Source organism: Zalophus californianus, chromosome 11, assembly GCF_009762305.2.
Source record: "Zalophus californianus isolate mZalCal1 chromosome 11, mZalCal1.pri.v2, whole genome shotgun sequence".
Lineage (NCBI taxonomy): Eukaryota > Metazoa > Chordata > Mammalia > Carnivora > Otariidae > Zalophus > Zalophus californianus.
The window spans coordinates 61,006,201-61,029,118 of NC_045605.1; the positions used below are offsets into that span (position 1 = coordinate 61,006,201).

General features: G+C 40.8%; 2 protein-coding genes and 1 pseudogene across 2 annotated transcripts; all 3 read right to left on the minus strand.

Moving 5' to 3' along the window:
- Window positions 1–426: 426 nt before the first annotated feature.
- On the minus strand, window positions 427–2,261 carry LOC113913651 (annotated as a pseudogene).
- A 12,098-nt stretch (window positions 2,262–14,359) lies between these two features.
- LOC113914337 (hemoglobin subunit beta-like) lies at window positions 14,360–15,679 on the minus strand. The gene is made up of 3 exons (XM_027579488.2): window positions 15,544–15,679; window positions 15,198–15,420; window positions 14,360–14,612 (listed from the first exon to the last, which is right to left on the minus strand). Exons 1-3 carry the CDS (start codon window positions 15,633–15,635, stop codon window positions 14,484–14,486), a joined length of 444 nt encoding a protein of 147 aa, XP_027435289.1. The 5' UTR covers window positions 15,636–15,679; the 3' UTR covers window positions 14,360–14,483.
- A 1,300-nt stretch (window positions 15,680–16,979) lies between these two features.
- LOC118355949 (hemoglobin subunit beta) lies at window positions 16,980–18,645 on the minus strand. Its single transcript, XM_035722873.1, has 3 exons — window positions 18,455–18,645; window positions 18,103–18,325; window positions 16,980–17,235 (listed from the first exon to the last, which is right to left on the minus strand). The coding sequence occupies exons 1-3, from the start codon at window positions 18,544–18,546 to the stop codon at window positions 17,107–17,109; spliced, it is 444 nt and encodes a 147-aa protein (XP_035578766.1). The 5' UTR covers window positions 18,547–18,645; the 3' UTR covers window positions 16,980–17,106.
- Window positions 18,646–22,918: the final 4,273 nt, after the last annotated feature.

The following is a 22,918-nucleotide window of genomic DNA, read 5'->3' on the forward strand; positions in this document are numbered from 1 at the left end:
AAAAAAAGAAGAAGAAGATAGCAGGAGGGGAAGAATGAAGGGGAGTAAGTCGGAGGGGGAGACGTACCATGAGAGACTATGGACTCTGGAAAACGAAATGAGGGTTCTAGAGGGATGGGTTAGCCTGGTGATGGGTATTTAGGAGGGCACGTTCTGCATGGAGCACTGGGTGTTATATGCAAACAATGAATCATGGAACACTACATCAAAAACTAATGATGTAATGTATGGTGATTAACATAACAATAAAAAATTTTTAAAAAACTTAGGTTAAAATGGAACTTGTTCATAGGTGATTCTCTGGATTTATGTTTATATATGTTTTGAAATCAAGAATCATACACTCTGTGCTAAAGCTCTAATTCCAATAAAATTCATGTTTTCGTATTACATAGTGTGTGTTAATTATTGTTGCTGTTTCGTTCTTTAAAAGACCTGAGCATCACAACATATTTTCAGAGAAAAGAGTCTGAGCATTCTGCTCTGAATCTGCTGGGTCTTGACACTGTAGATGATGGGGTTCATCAAAGGTGGGAAAAGAATGTAGATGTTGCCCATAAGTACATGGATCACAGGGGAGAGATGTTTGCCAAAACAGTGCACCATTGTTAGGCTAATGATAGGGATGTAGAACATCAGAACAGCACAAATATGGGAGATGCAGGTCTGAAACGATTTATGCCACTCCTCCTGAGAGGCAATTGCCAGGACTGCCCTAAGAATCAGGACATAGGAGTAAAGGATCAGAACAGCATCCAACAACAGCGTGAAAATGACCAGCCTCAGGGCGTAGTGGCTATTAAATCTGATGTCTGAGCTAACTAAGCAGAGAAGGTCCTGGTGCAGGCAGAATGAGTGAGAGAGGATGTGGGAACGGCAGTAATGGAAAAATTTCAGATTGATGATAGGGGGTGTAATAAAGAAGAAACTCCTCACTACTATGGTGAGCCCAATTTTGAAAATCCCGGAATTATTCAGAACGGAGGAATAACGCAGTGGATGGCAAATAGCGATATAACTATCAAAGGCCATAGTGAGGAGGACAGAGGACTCCATTAAAGACAAACCGTGGATGAAGTAGGACTGGGCAATGCAGGAATCCAGGCTGATTTCTCGAATGAACCCCCACAGGATGCCCAGCATCGTGTGCACTGTGGACAGCCCCATGCACAGGGGCTTGGCTCAGTCCGGATCACATGCAGCACAAGGCGGTTTCCCAGGAAGACCATGGCATAGATGGTGGAGAAGGGAAGGGAGATCCAGGGATATTGCTGCTCCAGGCCAGAAAATGCAGTGAGAATGACGAAGAATTTATGCTAGGGCTTCTCAAAGCAATCATTCTGGCACTGGGATACTTCTTCCAGGCAGCAAGAAAGTGTTTTTCAAAGGAAATGCTCCATTTTCTGATGAGTTAAGTGAAATTGCTAATAAAATTGTGCTTAAAGTTAATTAAGTGTAGGAAATGTTAGCCGAGCAACTCTGATCTTTAAAGATGTATTATCGGGCGCCTGGGTGGCTCAGTTGGTTAAGCGACTGCCTTCGGCTCAGGTCATGATCCCGGAGTCCTGGGATCGAGTCCCACATCGGGCTCCCTGCTCAGCAGGGAGTCTGCTTCTCCCTCTGACCCTCTTCCCTCTCGTGCTATCTCTCATTCTCTCTCTCTCAAATAAATAAATAAAATCTTAAAAAAATTAAAAAATTAAAAAAATAAAGATGTATTATCTGCTGCCTGGAAGAGAATAGTGTCCTCCCGATGTCATTTCAGAGCCATTATTAATCCACTGGCAGGTGCACAGATGTCCTTAGAACCCACAGTGAAAATGAATAGACTAGAGGAAGAAACTAATTTCCAGAGAGGATATGTTGCCTGGGATATCTTCTCAGGGATTCTGGTCAAAGGACGTAGCTGTAAAATTGAGAGCTGAGGTTCTCAAAGTAATTATTAGTTTCCTCCCCTTCAATTCATTAAGTATCCAAAATCTATTTAACTAATCACTGTGTACCCATAATTTTCCACTTTCTGCTGTCTCCAAGTGAATTTTTCCTCCAAACAGTCCTTAGTTAAGACATTACTGTATTGTTCCACTCTGGATGACACAGCCAACAAGTACTTTTTCTCTGCAGTGACAAGCAAAGAGACATATTTATGCATGAGACCTTTAATGAGTGATCTCCCATGAGAGCTCTCACGCCGAGATGTTCAGCTTACCTATGCCCTTGTGACAGGGAGACTTGGGTTGAAGACTCTCAGCTTCTGACATCAGCCCAGTGTTCTCTACCCACTCATTCACTCATTGAATCAGTAGGCTCACTATTCATTTAATATGCATTTATTGAAGGAGTGAGCAATTTTTTTCTCTTCCTTAGAACCTAGCATTCTAAAGATCAAAAAGAAGGCCAATGTGGCATAGTTAAGTCCAGAATTTTAAATAGCCTCCTTGAAAGCATTAATTGTCTTCTTCCACACATTGTTTCCCCTCTTAGGGTTCTGGTCCTGGGAGTCATCATAAAAGAGTTAATGGCTCTTAGAGTGTAGGCAGGGATTTTAAAGTCCATACGGGTTTTTATGTTTCATTTCACCCTTCCAACATGTTCCATTAACTTCAGAGTCTGGCTTCCCCTTGTGGACCATTCCTCATCTTTGTCATCCTAGCACAACAGGCAACCCTCAGGCTACCCTTCTTCTGAATGCACCCTGTATCCCTATCAGACCCCTTCTAGAATCCCCTCCACTGTTATTTCTTGCCCTGAGCCCCTCTCCATGTGAAATAATTTAGCCCACTATTTTTATTTGTCTCCTTCCTTGAATGATTGGAGTCTTTACCTCTTGAAAAAAAAATGTGTCCACCCTGAGCACTTCTTTTCTTTCTCAAAAGCACCATTTCTCTTCTTTCTGGAGATGTTTTTTCAGATATTCTTTCTGCCTGAGATGTTCTTGTCACAGAGATAGTCTTTCCCATCTTCTCCCCAACCTCTTCCTCCTCTTTGTAATATAATCTTGTATTTTTTTCTCTGCAACTCAGCCATCACTTTTCAGGAAGCACCTTACCTGAGACAGATTTTCCCCACATATCTATTATGTTGGTAACATATATTTATCTTTATATAGCTTATTCAATTTACAGTGTGATATTCATGAGACTACAGATTAACTAAGGTCTCTGTTACATACCGAATTGTAAGCTCCCAGATGGGGGGTGGGGGTAGTATTAATTTTTATTCTGTGTGGTAGGCTGAAATTTGCTCCTCAAAGTCCTCACCTCTGCCATGAGCTCAGACTCATGGATACAACCATGTACTTTATATCTTCGTCTGCATATTTAATCCAAAAATTCATATTATAACAAAAAAATACTTGGTTTTCCTCAGAAATCAATCCTTTCCCCATTTCCTCCTGATATCATAAAATGACTCCACGAATCACAGGATTGCATAAGAAAACTCTCAAGAGGCTTTCTTGATTCGTCTCTTTCCTTCCTCCTCCTGGCTATCAAATCCTTCACCTCTTTCTTTCATTTCCAGCCTCAAGCATACCCACAACCTATCCACTTCTCACGTATACACTATACACTACCACTGTCTTGGTACATAATATTCTTATCTGTTCCTTGGCTATTATAATAATTTACCAGCTATTTTTATTGTTTTTGCCCTTCCCCCTAAACATGTATTCTCCCCAGAAAAACCAAACCTATTTTCTTTTTTATTAAGATTTTCTTCCTTTATTTATTTGAGAGAGACAGAGAAGGGAAAAAAGAGGGGGAGAGAGAGAGGGAGAGAAGAGCAAATGGTAGAAGCAGACTTCAAGCTGAGCCCAGAGCCCAAAGATCCTAAGATCATGACCAGAGCAGAAATCAAGTTGGACACAACCGAATGAGCCACCCATGTGCCCCCAGACTACATTTTTAAAACATCTGCTAGAACACATGAGCCCATGGTAAAACTAAACAACAAGTAAAACAAAAAAACAAAAAATCACTAATGGATTTACGCTGCTCTTAAAATAAAAAATATTTTATTCATCATGGTCGGAAAACTTTAAATGATCTGGCTTACTCACCTCTCCATCAACATTTTAGGCCACTGTTGCTTTTTTCCCCTAATCTCTGGGAATCCTTTCTTCCTCAAAATGAATTAAGAGTTTCCCTGTCTCAGAGTCTTTGTTCTTGATCTTCCCTCTGCCTAGAATGATCTACTCCAAGTACTTGCACAAAACCTCCTTTCATCATTCAGGATTCTACTACTCCACAAGACAACAATTACTTTTCTTCTTTGGTGAAGAATTCAATGTAGCTTCCTCAGAGGAATTTTTGTAACCCCACCCTCTCCAGTAAATTACTGTCCTCAAAATACCCTGCTTTGTGTTTATACCACATATCGTATGCTGATTTTGCATGAGATCTCCTGGAATTTCTAGAAAACCAGGTGCCATGTCTGGTTTTTGCTCACTGAAAAGCCAAGTGAGGTTTAGCATGGAGTGGCCATTTTTCAAATAATTATTGAATTACTTGAATTAATCTATGAATTTGAGCTGTACAATTACAGAGGTATAAAACAAGTTAAAGCAAATACATTGTAAAAAATTCCGTGAAATCTAAACACTCATATCTTAAAGTAACACATCTGATTCTTGTTGGCCACATGCTACCAAATGTTGTCCTCCTATACAAAGTTTATACGATAAATAAAACAGATGCTGCCTTAGGCATTCATGCTGACCTTGGACACAACACTCAGACTCCAAATGTGATTCCTATCATCAGAGCCTGACCCCACATGGAGGCTTGGCCCTGGAATGATGACAGAAGATTCAAACATTCTGTGAATATAGGCATGCATTGAAAGCCATACTCTCATTCAGGCTTCTTCAGACTAGCCACAAAGGTTAATGGTGCTGCCTCAGAGAATAACAGCCTTTTAGCAATAAAAGAGCAATAAATATGGGAGACTGTTCCTAAATTCTATTTTGAGATAGGATGGGAATCAGGAGAGGATAGTGTATCAATGAGATGAATAAATGAACATTTCAAAAGGAAAGTAGTCACATATGTCAGATGCACAATATGCTCCCTTTGCATCAAAATGGAAAAAAAAAATAGAACATCATTTCCCAAAACATTCATGATGTGTGATGTCCCCTTCCAGTCAGTGTGCATAGTATTTCTTTCTGAATTTCTAGCAACCAGAGCAATGCCTGGCATGAAATATAAGTAGTGAGGACATGCAGCAGTGAATTGGAGGCCAGGGCAGTGATGGGATTCTGGCATTTGCTCTGTGCACTTTGTCTGGAATGTGGATTTGGAAAGCATATCTGTGATCAAATTAAACAGATCATTCTTTCAGAGGAGACTTTCCTTACATCCTCCAATTCAAACTGACCTACATGTCCAGGCATCTCTGTCTTTTTTTCTATTTTTTGGAAATGATCCTCTACATGATCACTTGCTGCCATTTTCAGATTAGGTAGGATAATAACCAAAATAGTCCTTATTTACATTAAAGGTATAGAGGAAGAGTGTTCGATGTAAAAGTGAATCTTTATCATTATATGGAATAAAAAATATTTCTGTTTGCCAGAATAGTCCAGGTTTTTGCTTGTTTATTGGTACCATTATTTATATGACACCCACACACAACCTGTTTTGGACAATAATTGAAAGATCGCACTCTGCCAGGTAGTCCCTCTAATGGTCCCGTCTGGACACCAGCAGGGGGCAGAAGAAGCCCATTGAATTTTCGCCTCCTTAAGGAAGCATAAGCAGCTTTGCTTTACAACTGGGTAGGTATAAGTGAGGCCAAGCCATTCAGAGTCTTGACATGGCTGAAGAGATAAGAACGTTCTATAACACTAGTTCAAAAAACTGGATGTTCAGGGGTTCTCAGAGAAATAGGTTAGCATTGGTGGCAACTTTTTTACCACAAACCCAGTATAGGCTTAAAATCCCAGGTTACAGGAATGGTTACTATTGTTAATTTTATAAATGTTCTCTTTATAAGTATTATTTGTGCACCTGTTCTTATGTATTTGGCTTATTACATTACATAAGATGTCTATAAATAATACTCCCATAATGACTGAAATATTGAAAAATGATAATGCATAATTTAGAACCATGATAAAAAGTTCTATCACATTGTACATCTGTTTAACTGTAGTCATGTGGTTATCCGAGAAGTTTCCATCAGGATTTGTACTGTTTGATTGCATATGACCTAAATAATCTCCATCAAGGAAATTTATCTGTTTTAAAACTTTTTCTACATTTAAGACAATGTCAGACAACTGAGATAAAATCCAGACATAATAAGATGTTAAACCCTGAGTAAAAGATGTAAAACAAGCAGAAAAGTACAAATGGGAAGTAAATCTCTCTTTAATGATACTAAAGTAAGGTGCTAAAGTTTTGAAGATAAATACTTGAAGCGTAACACATATTTTAAACTGTCCCCTGAAAATTACAGAATAGGCCAAGATGATCTAATTCAGTCCCCTCCTTTTCAAGATAAGGAAACTTGCTGGGTCTTTCTAGGAAATGAACGACCAGAGTACACACTGCTAGGCTCCTGCTGTTCTCCAAGGCATTTGGATGGCTTCAGTGTGGCCACCAGAATCACCCTCTTCATTACTACTCATCCTCACTTGTGGTGAAGAACAGCCTGGTCAGCAATAATAAAATATACTGTCATATTAAATAACAAGGTCTTCAAAAGAGACCTAGAAAACCGGTGGGTAATATATACATTTACAGTTATATCTAGAATTAAGATTTATTTATGAAAAGGTATATTACCATGATCATCATGTTCACATGCTTGACAGAAATGTTATTACTAATGAAAGTTTGACTCCGCATACCAGTGTTAATTTCCATTTCCACTCTCCTCTACAGGAAGAGGACATAAGAAGTAAATTAGTTCCTCCAATTATTCCTCCTTCATCCCCAACAGAGAGAAATCTACTTTGCTGAGAGTGGAGTCTAGGCCCAGATGACTGGCTACTGTGTCCCCAGAGCACAGAAGAGAAAGATACTGTAGCCAAGACAGGAACTGGGGGAATCCCAAATGACTGCTCAAGATTCCTTCACAATAACTGGAATCCCACATCCCCAAGGGCAAAAGGGCTTCCAGGGCATCCCTAGATCACATGTGTTGCCTGCTAGCCCTTCTGTGGCCACACAAGTGGGCCTCTTAGCTGCGATACCTAGTGCAGAGGGTAATGCTGGCCATATCTTAAGATGGTCAGTTTGCTGAGAGGCAAAAATCAACTCACCCAGTGAAACCCTAACCTTAGCCCCATGAGGGATTGGTGGGATTGTAGTCACAGTATCTCAGGGAAAGGAATCACTCAAAGACCTCACCAGGATGTTATTGCTAGGTATATTGTGAACTTGTAGCAGACGTAACATTTTAATTGCTTAGATTCCTACAATTCCTAGATCCTTGGATTTCTAGAATGCTCCAGAGGTGGTAAAGGCTCATTACCTGAAACACCAGAGCTAAGCATTTTAGAGTGTCTTGGGATCTATGGTCTTACAAATCAGGTATGAGCCAGGCATGTCTCTCAGAATGGAAATGGTAAATATTTGGAAGGACCCATTGTCCTAAAATGGGACAAAATTCTCAGGAAAATCACGGGTACCATAGAAATGATTTGTTCATTTAATCCTTCATTGTCTTAGTATTTTTTCCTTTCTTTTTAATTCTTTTTGTTGTTGTTTTATTTTATTTTACTCTTGAGACTACATTATGTACAGGCACCTGGGTCCAGGCTCTAAATCTAAAAAAAACAAAAAAAGCAAAGAAATCCCAGCATCACAGAGATTGTAGATTATAGATTGTAGATTGTGAGTAATAGAGTCTGATGTGATATCTGTTGGACCACTTTTTTTTTCTTTTATTATGTTATATTAATCACTATACATTACATCATTAGTTTTTGTAGTGTTCCATGATTCATTGTTTGTGTATAACACCCAGTGCTCCCTTCAATATGTGCCCTCTTTTTTTTTTTTTCAATACGTGCCCTCTTTAACACCCATCACCAGACTAACCCATTCCCCCACCCCTCCCCTCTAGAACCCTCAGTTTGTTTCTCAGAGTCCATAGTCTCTCATGGTTCATCTCCCCCTCCGATTCCCCCCCCCTTCATTTGTTCCTTCCTACTATCTTCTTTTTTTAACATATAATGTATTATTTGTCTCAGAGGTACAGGTCTGTGATTCAACAGTCTTGCACACTTCACAGCACTCACCATAGCACATACCCTCCCCAATGTCTATCACCCAGCCACCCCATCCCTCCCACCCCCACCACTCCAGCAACCCTGTTTTTTCCTTAGATTAAGAATTCCTCATATCAGTGTTGGACCATTTTTAATGCATATCTATGGAAACACATGGAAACATAAATGAAGGTCACATTAAAGAGTTTCCGAGGGATAAAATGGCCAGGAAAAAAAAATATATATATATAGTAGAAAGAAATATCCAACACCAGAAATGCCTTATATATCCGTCAAAATAGCAGCAGTGGTGGGCGCCTGGGTGGCTCAGTTGGTTGAGCGACTGCCTTCGGCTCAGGTCATGATCCTGGAGTCCCGGGATCAAGTCCCGCATCGGGCTCCCTGCTCAGCAGTGAGTCTGCTTCTCCCTCAGACCTTCCCCCCTCTCATGCTCTATCTCATTCTCTCTCTCAAATAAATAAATAAAATCTTTAAAAAAAAAAAATAGCAGCAGTGGTGATCTGGAAGGGGAGGTAGAATGGGTAAGTGTCTAAGAGGAAAAGTACATGCATGATACAGGTGCTAGCTCTCTGTCATTAGCCTCATTCTCCCCAAAGTTAATCATTATCCTGATTTGTCTCATATATCGTGATTGATTCATTTTCCTCTTTTAAAAATGTTTATGTATTGAATGATATCATTTTCTGAATGTCTGACTTATTTATGCAACCTAATATTTTCAAATTGCTTTCCTGTGCTTTCAATTTTAGCCATTCTGACTGGTGTGAGGTGATATCTCACTATGGTTTTGATTTGTATTTCCCTGTTGGTAAGGGATGATGAACATCTTTTCATGTGTCGGTTGGCCATCTGGATGTCTTCTTTGGAGAAATGCCTCTTCATGTCTTCTGTCCATTTTTTTTTTTTTATTTGGGTTTTTTGGTGTTGTGTTATGTTAGTTCTTTCTATATTTTGGGTACAAATCTTTTATCAGATATACCATTTGCAAATATCTTCTCCTGTTCCATACATTGTCTTTTAGTTTTGTTGATTGCTTCCTTTGCTGTGCAGAAGCTTTTTATTTTGATGTAGTCCCAACAGTTTATTTTGTTTCTGTTTCCTTTGCTTGAGGAGACATATCTAGAAAACTGTTGTTATGGCTGATGTTAGAGAAATTACTGCCTGAGATCTGTTCTAGGGTTTTTATGGTTTCAGGACTCACATTTGAGTCCTTAATCCATTTTGAGTTTATTTTTGTGTGTCGTGTAAGAAAGTGGTCCAGTTTCATTCTTTTGCTTGTGGCTGTCAAGTTTCTCCAACACCATTTGTTGAAGAGACTGTCTTTCTCCCATTGCATATCCTAGTCTCCTTTGTTGAAGATTAATTGACCATATAATCATGAGTTTATATCTGGGCTCTCTATTCTATTCCATTGATGTATGTGTTTATTTTTGTGCCATTACCATTAGATTGGATTATGACAACTTTGTAGTATATCTTGAAAACTGAGGTTGTTATACATCCAGTTTTGTTCTTTTTCAAGATTGCTTTGGCTATTTGGGGTCTTCTGTGGTTCCATACAAATTTTAGGATTATTTGTTCTAGTTCTGTGAAAAATGCTGGTGGTTTTTTGATAGGGATTGCAGTAAATGTGTAGATTGCTTTGGGTAGTTTGGCAATTTTAACAATATTTGTTCTTCGAATTCATGAGCATGAAATATCTTTCCATTTGTGATCTCTTCTTGCTTCTACTTGTTTTGAGGGCAAAGATACCATTTTTTTACCTCTAGGACCTAGGACAGAGGTTTACATTTAACAGATAGGAAGGCTATAACTGCTTGTTGAATAAAACTGAATAAAAAAAAAAAACGTAGTGAGTCACTAAATTATTTCTGTGATGCACATACAAGAATTGTTAAAGACTCATGGTTAGGTGTGTGATTGTGTGTTTTTTCATGGGTGATCTGATATGAGAAAAATAGAAGAAAGAGAGGATGTGAGGAAATGTCATAGCAACTTACAAGTAGGCAAAATGAAACTTCTAGCGATTCTGTCAATTATCTTCACCAAGAAAGAAGTAGTCATTCTTTATCTGAGAACACACTAAGGGGAGAATCCTCTCAATCCCTGCCTTTCCACCAACCTCAGTTGTTTGTTTGTTTGCTTGATTCCAGAATACTCTTTGGCTTCCAAAACCCCATTGGTAGATGCCTCCTTTGCTTCCTTGCATACTGAGTTATATCTGGATCCATGGTTCTGTGGAGTCCCCAACAGAATAGGTAGTTCATCCAAAGTCCAATGTCTGTAGAAGACAGGCAAGATTTGTAGGTGTGTGTCATTTAACAATTTAAGAAGTTATGAAAGGCCCAAGAATCCATTGGAAAAATGCTTCTGGACACTCAGGAGGGTGTAGACCTCTATTCGAATTTATCAGTAGCATTGCTTCTATGTTCTTATTTTCTCTTCTATTACTATCGCAATACTCAGCAACAGTAAAGTATAAAGGAGATAATCAGATGATCTATCCATCAGCCAATTGCCTTGTATTTTTATTGATTATTGATTCTCTATTTGTTTCTGTTTTGTTTTATTTCAATTGGTCTATTTTCAAACCCCTTCATCTTTAACTATTTTTCACTTCTGATTGATTCCCCAATTCTCAAACTTTGACATACAAATGACAGATGTTTCCCTAGCTTGTTGATTCCAGATGCATATAACAATCCTACTTTCTTCTGGACCTGACTCCTATTAACATTGCTGCCTTGATATTATTCGGGTCCTTAAAAATAAGGCTTAAAAATTCCATAGTGCTCAATATTTCTCTCCCAGCCTGAGACCTTTGGCATTTAGGAAGAGATTTTGAATGAGTCAACTCACTCTTTGTGAATTATCACCTGGCATGAATTTTTGTGAAAAATAAAAATAGGGGAATAATATTTTATAATTCTGCTGTGTCAGGTGGTGCCTGGCATTATGTCTGGTCTTTCATATTCCATGGTAGACCTCCCAAGTTCCCACTGACAAGATTTCCAGGATTGAATGGGCCCACTGTTGGGTCTCCATCCCTGTTTTCTAGGTGTACCTGGCAGCAGTCCCGGACAAAGCCACTGTCATTCACATTAGCACACAGACTCCTGCCTGAACCAGCCCATGGGTTATTTTCTGGTTATGCTGGCAGGAATTGACCTGGGTCTCTGTCAGTCACAGTACTGCCCACAGTTATGGGACAGTTATGGCTGAATTTTTTAAGTATCATTTATATGCCTGTGTTTTCCACCTCCATGTTGTCCATATCTTGCTTTCATGGAGTTAGTCATGCCTTTCGCCACGACATCTGATTGTTTTGTGGCCATGACTAACCCTCTGAGATATACCTCAATGCTCATCAGCTCCTAGGTAGCAAAGATTGGAGTGTTCGGTGGATTCCGAGTGCCTCCTTCACCATCCCTCATGGCCTGCATCTACTTGGTTTCTCTTACTGTCATGACAATACACTTTCTCACCCCTACTGTCTACACCAGGATATGATCCAACTCCCCTGCTCTGGCTCATGGATCAACAGCCTTTATGCTTTGTTGGTCATCTTGCTTCACATGGGCCTAGACTTCCTTTTAATGTGCTTTCTTATATTCTGATTCTCAGAGCAGCAATGGCCATGGCCTCCTGCAGGGAGCCACTCAAATCTCTCACACCAGTGTGTATCTCATATTCTGACTGCCCTGATACTTTAAGTCCCTGTGCTAGGCCCTTCCATTGTTCACAAGTTTGTAAGGCATTCCTCCTCCTTCACCCATATCATCAGGGGAAAGTGTCCATCCTCTTTCTACTGCTGATGAACCCTGTCATTTATAGCATCAAGACCTCCTGGATCCACTGAACCACTATCAAAGTGTTCTCTCTGAAATGGATAGAAATCTTGTGTATTCTCAGCCAGTTAATTCCCCTTCAACTAGATTAGTTGTGACAAAATCTCAGGTCCTGTTCAGTTCTAATGTCAATCCCTCACATCTATGTGAGAATCCCCTTTCTCATCTAGTTGTAAGAACTTAGTAAATGTATTCATTTTAATAACATCCGGAGACAAACAATCAGAAAATAAAAAATCAGTCCTAGGAGAGAAATCAGTAACTTTATAAAGGAAATTGCCGAAGGAAGAGTAATTTTGGAGCAACTCTGGCCCTTACCCATTTTATGAATGTGAATACCTGAGATTGTTCCGTACTGTTTGATGGCTATTAACGTGAGAGACTCCTGTCCCTGAGGTTACATGACTTTCAAACAAGAATAGTAATCTCTACAAATGACATACACATGCTGTGTACTCTGTCCCTCTCTTTCATCCTTCTTTGCCTCCAGCTAATGTTAGTATTGGAATAGAACCAGCCAGATAATACCAACTTTTGTCAGAGCTGGGCATATTTCTCTTGGAGACACTATACCCCTGGTCTAATAGCTATAAGGTGGTGCTTATTGATTTGTTAATTAGTAATGTTTACTGACCCTTTCGCAATCTTAATGTTACATTTTTTTATAATACTAGTAATTAAAAGAAGCAAAAGCAGGGAGGGGACACTTGAGAATTTGGATGGTAAGACGTAAAACCTAGCAATACAAGTGAAAACTGGAGTTACATATCTGATGAGTTTGTTTCCATAATAAATCCATCTTTAGCTTAAATAATTTTACACAATTCTGCTTAAACAGAGTGCTCTGCTAATAGAATCCTCACCAGTTATAGAATCTGGGCCATTTAATATTATTTAATATTATTAGTGTTTTCCATCCATCCTCAGGCCTTTCATTGACCTCCTGGACCATCCACGTCCCTGCCTGCCCACTCCCCCCCCTCATTCTGATGCCCAGCTGGCATGTGTAGTCTGCTTTCCCTTAGATGCTTTCATGACTCTTCTTTCCACTTTACTTTTATGCCTTCCTCTGTCAACACCAATCCTCACTGTATCCAGATCTACAGGACCTCTGCTCTTCTATGGTCTCTCTGCATGCAAAGTCCTAACACTCAGGTCAATATCAAATGTGGGGACCCCTTCAGAGGATGACCAAACTTGTCACCAAGGCACACTTCTGGCTCCTCTGATCCTTAGAGAATTCTCATTTATGTATTTATAAAGACACCTTGTATTCATCTCCATTCTGTGTTTAGATGAAGATTGTTTGAATATTAATTTAATCAATTAATTTCCTTATTAGTAGCAATACTTTTATGGTCTTCCTAACTATATACAGAATTAGAATGTGTGAAGGGACAAGGACCACTTCAAAGTCATTTTATTTCCAGCATCCAGCATCCACATAGGTGGCCAGTGACTGAGGTAATAAAATCAGGGTATGTTGCTGTTGGTAACACCGTGCTAATAACTAGAAAGGCACAGTAGGCATCAGAGGCATCAGAAAGAGGAGGAGGTGGAAGCAGGCCTCTAATCACTTCCTGGTTATGCATGCTAAAGCATCCTCAGAAGAAGGGGATGCCATAAACTCATGATAACATTGCAAGACAGCAGTGAATATCAAGCCATCAGAAGCTCCTTTGCACATTTGCCTTAGTCATATATTGAACAAAACATTACCAATTGCTTCCTTCCAATGCAGTCCATGAAAGGCAGTAGGGAAGAGGCAGTGAAACTCGCTCTCCTGCTTTGGGACCTTCATGGGGGTCTCTGCTGTAAGAGGATGGAGGGAACCAGGATAAGAGTGATGGGCAGGACAAGTAATGAGACAGCAAAACATGCAGGAAAATCAGAGAGGAACAGTGGTGTCTCCAGGCAGATGAACTTAGTGGATTGAGGGTTATGAGGTTCTGGACAACTGGGAAGAGGGAGGACATTTATAAGGAAAGCTAAATAAAGACTTGATTTAAATAAAGCATATGAAAAGTCTAACCCCCAAATCGAGCCTCAACTTGAATCCCTTTCTAAGGGAAAGTTAAAATTGACAGCAAGGTCTGTTTCCCACATGCTCAGCTATTTACCACCTCTCTTTTCATGGAGTCTGAAATATAGATATGCTTTCCCAAGATCTGAACTAGCCCCTCATTTCTTTATGTCTTAAACTCCTTGTCCTCCCATGTCCTGTAACAACTCCAGGGAGAGACGCAGGAATAATTTAAATACACCAGTACAATGAAAAGAAATGTTCTTTATTAGGCAGGAGCCAGGTGCTCAAAGCACTTCACAATTTCCCCATGTTCAGATGTTAGGTTCTGGGGACCAAGGGACATTTCCTGGAAAGCAGGAAAGGGAGCTCAGTGGTATTTGTGGGCCAGAGCATTGGCCACACCAGCTACCACCTTCTGAAAGGCACCCTGCGCCTGTGGGGTGAATTGCTTGCCAAAGTGGCGGGCCAGCACACACACCAGCACATTGCCCAGGAGCTGTGGGGAAGAGACACGAGACATGAGCATGGTTAGCAGACAGACCCAGCTGAGACTCAGAGTATTCCAGCCCCATCCACAGCCCCAAGCTGTGCCCCTAGAATATAAGCAGAAAGATAGCTTGATCTCAGATGTTATTCTCTATGTGATTTCAATCATATCAGCCTGATTTTACATTTAGAAATGTTTCTCTCCTGCCTTAATTCAGAACTTAAATTATCATGGGTATTTTTTCCAAATATACAAAGAAGCAATCAGATTTTATCCTCTTTGCTCTCAAAGGAAGAGACAAGGGGGAAAAGTATTAGGAAAAAATGATTTGGAATGGATTAAATGTACTTTTAAATAAACACTCAAAAGTTTAATCAAAACAATAAAGAAAACACATTGCAGAGAACAAGAGGAAGCAACTGTGAGCAAGAGGGTGAAAGAAATAAAAACAGTCCTGAGGAGTCCATACTGATGCTATTAGAATATCTCCTTCACCCTCTAGAAAGCACCTAACACCCATACCTTTTCTGGACACCATGAGCTTGACCTTAAAAAGGAAGATGAAGGAGAACATTGAGGGTCCCACAGACACACCTTGAAGTTCTCGGGATCCACGTGCAGCTTGTCACAGTGCAGCTCACTGAGCTTAGCAAAGGTGCCCTTGAGGTTGTCCAGATTCTTCAGGCCATCACTAAAGGAATTCAGCACCTTCTTGCCATGGGCCTTGACCTTGGGGTTGCCCATAACAGCATCAGGAGAGGACAGGTCCCCAAAGGAGTCAAAGAACCTCTGAGTCCAGGGGTAGACAACCAGCAGCCTGAGGGGTGAGAACAGCACAGAGGACAGGGGCGTCAGAGCTTGTCAGAAACCCAGGGGACTGAGCCATCTCCACCTGCCCAGCTTCCTTTCACTCTCCGTGCCTTGCCACCTGGATATCAACCTGCCCAGGGCTTCACCACCAACTTCATCCACGTTCACCTTGCTCCACAGGCCGGAGACAAGGGACTTCTCGTCAGCAGTCAGATGCACCATAGTGTCTGTTTGTGGTTGCTAGTGAACAGTTGTGCCAGAAGCAAATGTAAGCAGCAGCTGGCCCTGCTCTTCCTTTTATGCTCAGCCCTGATCTTATCCTCCTGGGGCTGAGACATTGGCCCAGGCTTGGATGTGTTTCTGCAGGGTGAGGCCTGAATGGTGGCTGCCATCCCTCTCCTTGGCAGTTTTGACACCTGCTTGTAAGTCTGACTTCAGACCCTGGTTCTCTCTCTAGGGATCTCTAGGTCTTACCTCAGCAATTTCTATTGATTTCTACTAAAATTATTCTCTTCGGCAAGTGTACTAGTACATTCTTGAGAATCACAACCTGGTAATTGAAGAGTGCCTCTTCAGGTTCCTTATGAAAGGCACGGGGTAATTTTTCCCAAGTTAAATTTGAAATTGTACATCCCCGGAGCAGAGTCTTGGCTTCAGTTTGGGCCCCTTTCCAAATATACAAGGCATTTTGTTCATAAGGCCAAATGTCCAGCAGGCTCTGAACAGAAAGCAAATGTCTGATCAGTGTTTCCCTTTCCTCATTCTATACTAGGGCATTGACACCAAAGGACCTCTCTCCAGTGGTCCCTGATTCAGACTGTCCTCTAGTCCAGCAGTTCTAAGACAGGGAATAAGCATTCATTCAGTCAGTCAGTCTCCGACCACTTCAATTAATGAATATTCACTTCTTGCCTATGAAGGAAAGTCACAAGGCACGGTAATCATGTGTGACAGTACAAAATAGGAAGAAATGTTTATACAGCCTAGAGTGTGAGTGTGACGGTTAAGAAGAAATAGGAAAAACAGGAAGAGGGGAAGGGTTTGAAAAAATTTTCTTAGGCAATATTGGAAAGTGCATTGAGGCCAGGGTGCAAAGGCATCACAGGTGATAAGCAAGCATGCGGTTTGTCTGACATGGGAGGGTGGGAGAAGGAATTATTTATGGACATGTTTGGGGCAAGTAAAAGAGGGAGGTTATTCCTTAGAGTCGGCCCACTTGAAGGAGCAGGCTATGGTAGGCTACACTGCAGGCAAGGGAAGTAGGGAGAAAGGAAACAACAGTGTCTTGATCATTCATTATGTCTCTATTTGAGCACCGTATTCTTCACTAATTGTAGGAAATAGGTCAAAGCATTAGCCTGAGGGCTGTGTCTTCCATAGAGCCCCTGTGATGCCAGTATTCTCTATATATTTAAAACCTTCTTGACCGTGCCTATGCTTTGGAGGGAAAAGTGTCATCCACTAGCGATATGTATCGTCCCCTACAAGAGCTTCCTATCTGTAGACCCTCAGGGATGTACCATACCCCCAGACAAAAAAACAAAATAAGTGAAATGAATCAGGAAGTTGAGCTGAAGGTTCTTTATTAGGCAGAAACCATACCCTTGATGGTGGACATTATTTCCCCCAGTTCAGAAGATAGAATTTAGGGAAACAGGGTCTTCCAGTGGTCACCAGGAAACAGGCCAGGATCTCAATGGTACTTGTGAGCCAGGGCATTGGCCACACCAGCCACCACCTTCTGATAGGCAGCCTGCACCTGAGGGGTGAATTCTTTGCCAAAGTGGTGAGCCAGCACACACACCAGCACGTTGCCCAGGAGCTGTGGGGAAGACATAGATAGATATGTATACATGATTAAGACAGAAATCAAGCTGGGCTTCTGAGAAACTGAGCCAACAATCATTTCTTTTTTTTCTGCCCACACTCCAGCCCAAACTGATCTTCAGGTTATCTCCATCAGCATAAATCAGTAAATATATATGTATGTATACTGTACATTTTTATTATATATATATATACACTTAATTAATTAGTATGATGCTGGGCCGTCTTTTAGCAACTATTGCTGCCCTACTTCTACTTCTGGTCTATCATCCTCAGATATTTCCTTTCCTTTCCTTTCCATTGAGTCTTGACTATAAAAATGCAATTTTTCTTTTTTTAATTTGAATTCAATTTAGCCAACATATAATAAAGACATCATTGGTTTTTGAAGTAATTTCCAATGATTCATGAGTTGCATATAACACCCTATGCTCATCACATCACACGCCCAATTATTCTATAATTTTGAGGTGATTTGTAGTCTCTGGAGTGAGAACTCTTTGAAGAGCCCTTATAATCTTCATATGGAGAGACAGAAAGACTTTTCCAAGCACAGAAGGAGAAGATGAGAGCTAGTGTGCATAATTTGGGTATCGAGTAGAGGAAAAAGTTGGGGGGGGAGAGAGGGGCAAAAGATAAGTAATTAAGTGAAGGGCTTGATAAAAAAAAAAAAGAGGTTGTGAGAAAGGAAACAATGTGGAATACCGAAAGAAAACATATGAAATTATGTAAATTTTGAAAAGCATTCAGTGATGGTATATACTAAAGTAAAAAGGAAGGTGGGGGGAGAACAGGTAGGGAAAAGAATCAGAGTGAAAGACTAAAAAGTGAAAAGAAAAAACGGAGCATATCCCAGACTCACCTTGAAGTTCTCGGGATCCACGTGCAGCTTGTCACAGTGCAGCTCACTGAGCTTAGCAAAGGTGCCCTTGAGGTTGTCCAGATTCTTCAGGCCATCACTAAAGGAATTCAGCACCTTCTTGCCATGGGCCTTGACCTTGGGGTTGCCCATAACAGCATCAGGAGAGGACAGGTCCCCAAAGGAGTCAAAGAACCTCTGAGTCCAGGGGTAGACAACCAGCAGCCTGAGGGGTGAGAACAGCACAGAGGACAGGGGCGTCAGAGCTTGTCAGAAACCCAGGGGACTGAGCCATCTCCACCTGCCCAGCTTCCTTTCACTCTCCGTAAGCCTGCCTTGCCACCTGGATACCAACCTGCCCAGGGCTTCACCACCAACTTCATCCACGTTCACCTTGCCCCACAGGGTGGTGACGGCAGCCTTCTCGTCAGCAGTCAGATGCACCATGGTGTCTGTTTGTGGTTGCTAGTGAACACGGTTGTGTCAGAAGCAAGTATAAGCAGCAGCTGGCCCTGCTCTTCCTTTTATGCCCAGCCCTAATCTTGCCCTCCCTGGGGCTGTCAGTAGATTGGCCCAGGCCTGGGTGTGGTTCTCCAGGGTGAGGCCTGAATGGTGGCTGCCATCCCTCTCCGTGGCCGTTCTGACACCTGCTTGTGAGTCGGACTTCAGACCCTGGTCCTCTCTCTAGGGATCTCTAGCTCCCATCTTAGCAATACTAAATTGCTACTAAATCATTCTCCTTGGCTAGCATCTTACAATTTTGAGAATCACAACCTGCTAATCTCTTAGAGACTGCCTCTTCGATTTTCTTTGTACACAAATGAAGAATCCCAGGTCCAGAAAGTAGAAGACATTCGTCCACTGTGGTTCCACTTAAAAGCATATGGATGGTTCTCCTCCTGTGTCTTCAGAATGGGCAAAATAATTAAAGTACAGCATGAATGGAACCTCTGGCACAATTCTATGTCTATCTTCCTTCTCTTGGTTTGGATTAAATCTTCCTAGAAAGAAAAAAAATATTCATTCATTCATTCATTCATTCATTTTTTTCTTAATTTAGTCATATAAGCAAACAAATGATGTTTTGAAAATGGAATTACATATGAATCAGGAGTGTCCTGTTAAATAACTACTCTATTAGGTTTTGAGGATCCACAGATCAAAACATAGAGACTCTTGACATAGTAAGAAATAAAAATAACCAAAAAATCAACTATAAACCAAAGTTGTTGGTAACACTGAGGGAAGCAATGTCTTTAATTAACGCAAGACATAAAAAATGATTTCTTCCTGGATTGATAGAGAAACTTCTCTGTGACTTGAAATGAGGGGCAGGAAAGTGGAAAGGCACTCTGGCTTTGTCCCAGATTTTTTTTTACCCCTAGACCCCTATGAATGCTGTGTGCATACCCATTTCTTTTATTTAAATTCATCACCCCAATCCCATTTTCTCTACATATTTTTGTTTGCTTCGGTCTTTTTTTACTAGGATGCATCCTTCTATCTCTACAGCTTTTCCAATATCCTTCCCCTCACTTTTTTCTCCCCCATATCATGCATTCTGATGACTAACTTCTTAGGCGAAGAAAAACTGAAGTGGGGAGTTCCGCTCCTTACCATTAAAAGATACCATAAAAAAAGCAAAAGCAGCGAGCATTTCTGAGCTCAGCATAGGATCTTGGTGTTGCTGGCGGGCCCTGCTGTTTCTTTTTCTGACTTCCCATCATCTGTACCTCCTGCAACTTAGTCCACTCCTGAATTCCCATTTCCTTTAAGCAAGGAAAGGGCCATGCATTTTTTTTACTTACATTGTTTCTCCCACCTTAGAATCTTCTTTTGATCCAGGCACCCCAATGTCTAAAATCACCTCTCTCTCTCTGTTGTCATCATAAGTGACAAATATTTAACAGAAACTTCTCGTCCTTTCACCTCTAACACACAGAAACCCCAACTACAAAAACATTTCTAGGTGAACCAGAAGAAAAGGACTTCTCTATTTCTAGTTATTTCAAATCAACTCCCTGAATTCCCACTTCCATTGCTCGACTCCCTAAACTACTTTCTCCATCATTGCTAAGTAAGTAAGGATTCCTCTCCCCTTTTACTTGTACCAAGCCTACCAAGTATTTGTGAATAACCTCTCTCTGGTAATTCTCAGACATGTAGGAAAGGCTTGGTTCTTGTCTGGTAACCTGGAGGTTAGGTCAGAATTACGTGCCCAAAGAGATACAATTCCAGCATTTTCTATTTATATTCATTCTTCTCTAAAACCCTTAAGCAAAGATGTTTTTACTATGGGTCTATTCCTGGGGCAAGATTCCACATGTTGACTTCCAGGAAAAGGGGACCTTCCAGTGTTTTAAATGTTTAAAACACACACACACACACACACACACACACACACACACACACACACACACGTTGAGCTATAGGCTTTGAGTTTCATTTTACTAAATTTAAAACTTCATTAGCTTTACCATTGTTTTACATTCAGACTGTTCTCAAGACTCTATTTCACACCCCCGATGTCAGCGTTCGGGTATAAGTGTGCGAAGGGAGGTTCTAGGGAAGTTTGGACATTTGGACATGTGTTTTTCTGGGACTCTCTGTCATGAGAGATTCTCAGGGCTTAGTAAATAACAGTATTGAATACGTTTATACTTTCCTGTCAAGAGCCCAATTGTCAAGGCCCCAGCTTTGCCATCTTGACTGACAGAAATTAGCATCTACCTGGACTTCCCCTACCATTTCCTGTACTCAGAAAGGGTTCTCCTAAGTTCTCTTGTCTCTTCCTCCTTCAGCTTTCTTTGCCATGAATGACTCGGACTGAGCTTTTGTACTGGCAACTGCTGCAGCCACCTTGCTCCTGGCTTCAGAAGAGGAGTTGCTGGTTCTCTCTCCCATCACCATTGCTACTTAGCATGACTGTAGAGGGAGACAGACTTCTCCTTTTCTTACCCATTACCCTTCAGGGACAAGGCTGCAAGTTGTAATAAGACATCAAAAGCTCAGACATATCAGATGAAAATAAGAATAAACTGATAAATGTGATTATGTTCTGAGCCTCAGGCTCATATCCAGATCAACATTCAAAGATTCTAGAAAGCTTCTTGACCCACTGCCATCCTTTCCATTTTAAACTTACTTCTACCCTGTAAAGGGTAGCACAGGATGTCTGCTTTACATTGATCCCAGTCCCAGTGAGCACTAAACACACACACGTTCACGCACACACATATACACACACCCTAAGTCCCCAAAGAAAGAGACAGAAAGACATTTTTTCCCTTTTTTCCAGCTTGTGAAATTTGCATACTTTGATGTTTTGAACCAGAATGGATCTGGTCTGAGTATAATTAAGAGGATGAGGATCAAAAGATTCATGATCATCATCCAGAAGTATGTGGTTTTATTTGGTTAAATGACACTCAACAAGAACACTTCTGTACATACAGTAGTGTTTAGTTTTAGATTCCATTCATCATTTTGGCATTTCTCAACATAATCCCTATTTTCCTGGGTCAGGCACAGTTAGTTTTCACTCCTCTCCCAGATCCACAATCTCTTGGTTACCTCAGTTTAGCATCCATTCAAAAATTAAATTAAATTAATAAAATTAAATAATATAAAAATATCCCAAGAAGAGAGAACTCAGAGAAATGATGGACATACATTTTTTAAAAGTCATATTTCTCTATGACAAACAATAAAGCCAATCTAGCCATGAGATTGATAAAGATTGTGCTAATTATTACAGAACAATTAATGTCTCAGTCTATAATCACCGCACAAATATTTCCTCCATTGGGCTCAGAGCGTCATTCAGAATTAGATTTTGTCACTATGTGGGCCAGGGTGTTGATTTATGAGAAGCAAAGGGACAACTTTTCCCAGGTTAAATTTGAAACTGTACATCCCAGGAGCAGAGTCTTGGCTTCAGTTTGGGCCCCTTTCCAAAATTATACAAGGCATTTTGTTCATAAGGCCAAATGTCCAGCAGGCTCTGAACAGAAAGCAAATGTCTGATCAGTGTTTCCCTTTCCTCATTCTATACTAGGGCATTGACACCAAAGGACCTCTCTCCAGTGGTCCCTGATTCAGACTGTCCTCTAGTCCAGCAGTTCTAAGACAGGGAATAAGCATTCATTCAGTCAGTCAGTCTCCGACCACTTCAATTAATGAATATTCACTTCTTGCCTATGAAGGAAAGTCACAAGGCACGGTAATCATGTGTGACAGTACAAAATAGGAAGAAATGTTTATACAGCCTAGAGTGTGAGTGTGACGGATAAGAAGAAATATGAAAAACAGGAAGAGGGGAAGGGTTTGAAAAAATTTTCTTAGGCAATATTGGAAAGTGCATTGAGGCCAGGGTGCAAAGGCATCACAGGTGATAAGCAAGCATGCGGTTTGTCTGACATGGGAGAGTGGGAGAAGGAATTATTTATGGACATGTTTGGGGCAAGTAAAAGAGGGAGGTTATTCCTTAGAGTCGGCCCACTTGAAGGAGCAGGCTATGGTAGGCTACACTGCAGGCAAGGGAAGTAGGGAGAAAGGAAACACAACAGTGTCTTGATCATTCATTATGTCTCTATTTGAGCACCGTATTCTTCACTAATTGTAGGAAATAGGTCAAAGCATTAGCCTGAGGGCTGTGTCTTCCATAGAGCCCCTGTGATGCCAGTATTCTCTATATATTTAAAACCTTCTTGACCGTGCCTATGCTTTGGAGGGAAAAGTGTCATCCACTAGCGATATGTATCGTCCCCTACAAGAGCTTCCTATCTGTAGACCCTCAGGGATGTACCATACCCCCAGA

What these genes read in the sequence shown, in the direction of transcription:
- LOC118355949 (XM_035722873.1), bottom strand. Translation starts at nt 18,546, where the DNA reads ATGGTGCATCTGACTGCTGACGAGAAGGCTGCCGTCACCACCCTGTGG. An exon ending in GGTGGTGAAGCCCTGGGCAG is followed by an intron (nt 18,326 to 18,454) that starts GTTGGTATCCAG and finishes CTCACCCCTCAG; the next exon opens with GCTGCTGGTTGTCTACCCCT. An exon ending in TGGATCCCGAGAACTTCAAG is followed by an intron (nt 17,236 to 18,102) that starts GTGAGTCTGGGA and finishes TCTTCCCCACAG; the next exon opens with CTCCTGGGCAACGTGCTGGT.
- LOC113914337 (XM_027579488.2), bottom strand. Translation starts at nt 15,635, where the DNA reads ATGGTGCATCTGACTGCTGACGAGAAGTCCCTTGTCTCCGGCCTGTGG. An exon ending in GGTGGTGAAGCCCTGGGCAG is followed by an intron (nt 15,421 to 15,543) that starts GTTGATATCCAG and finishes CTCACCCCTCAG; the next exon opens with GCTGCTGGTTGTCTACCCCT. An exon ending in TGGATCCCGAGAACTTCAAG is followed by an intron (nt 14,613 to 15,197) that starts GTGTGTCTGTGG and finishes TCTTCCCCACAG; the next exon opens with CTCCTGGGCAATGTGCTGGT.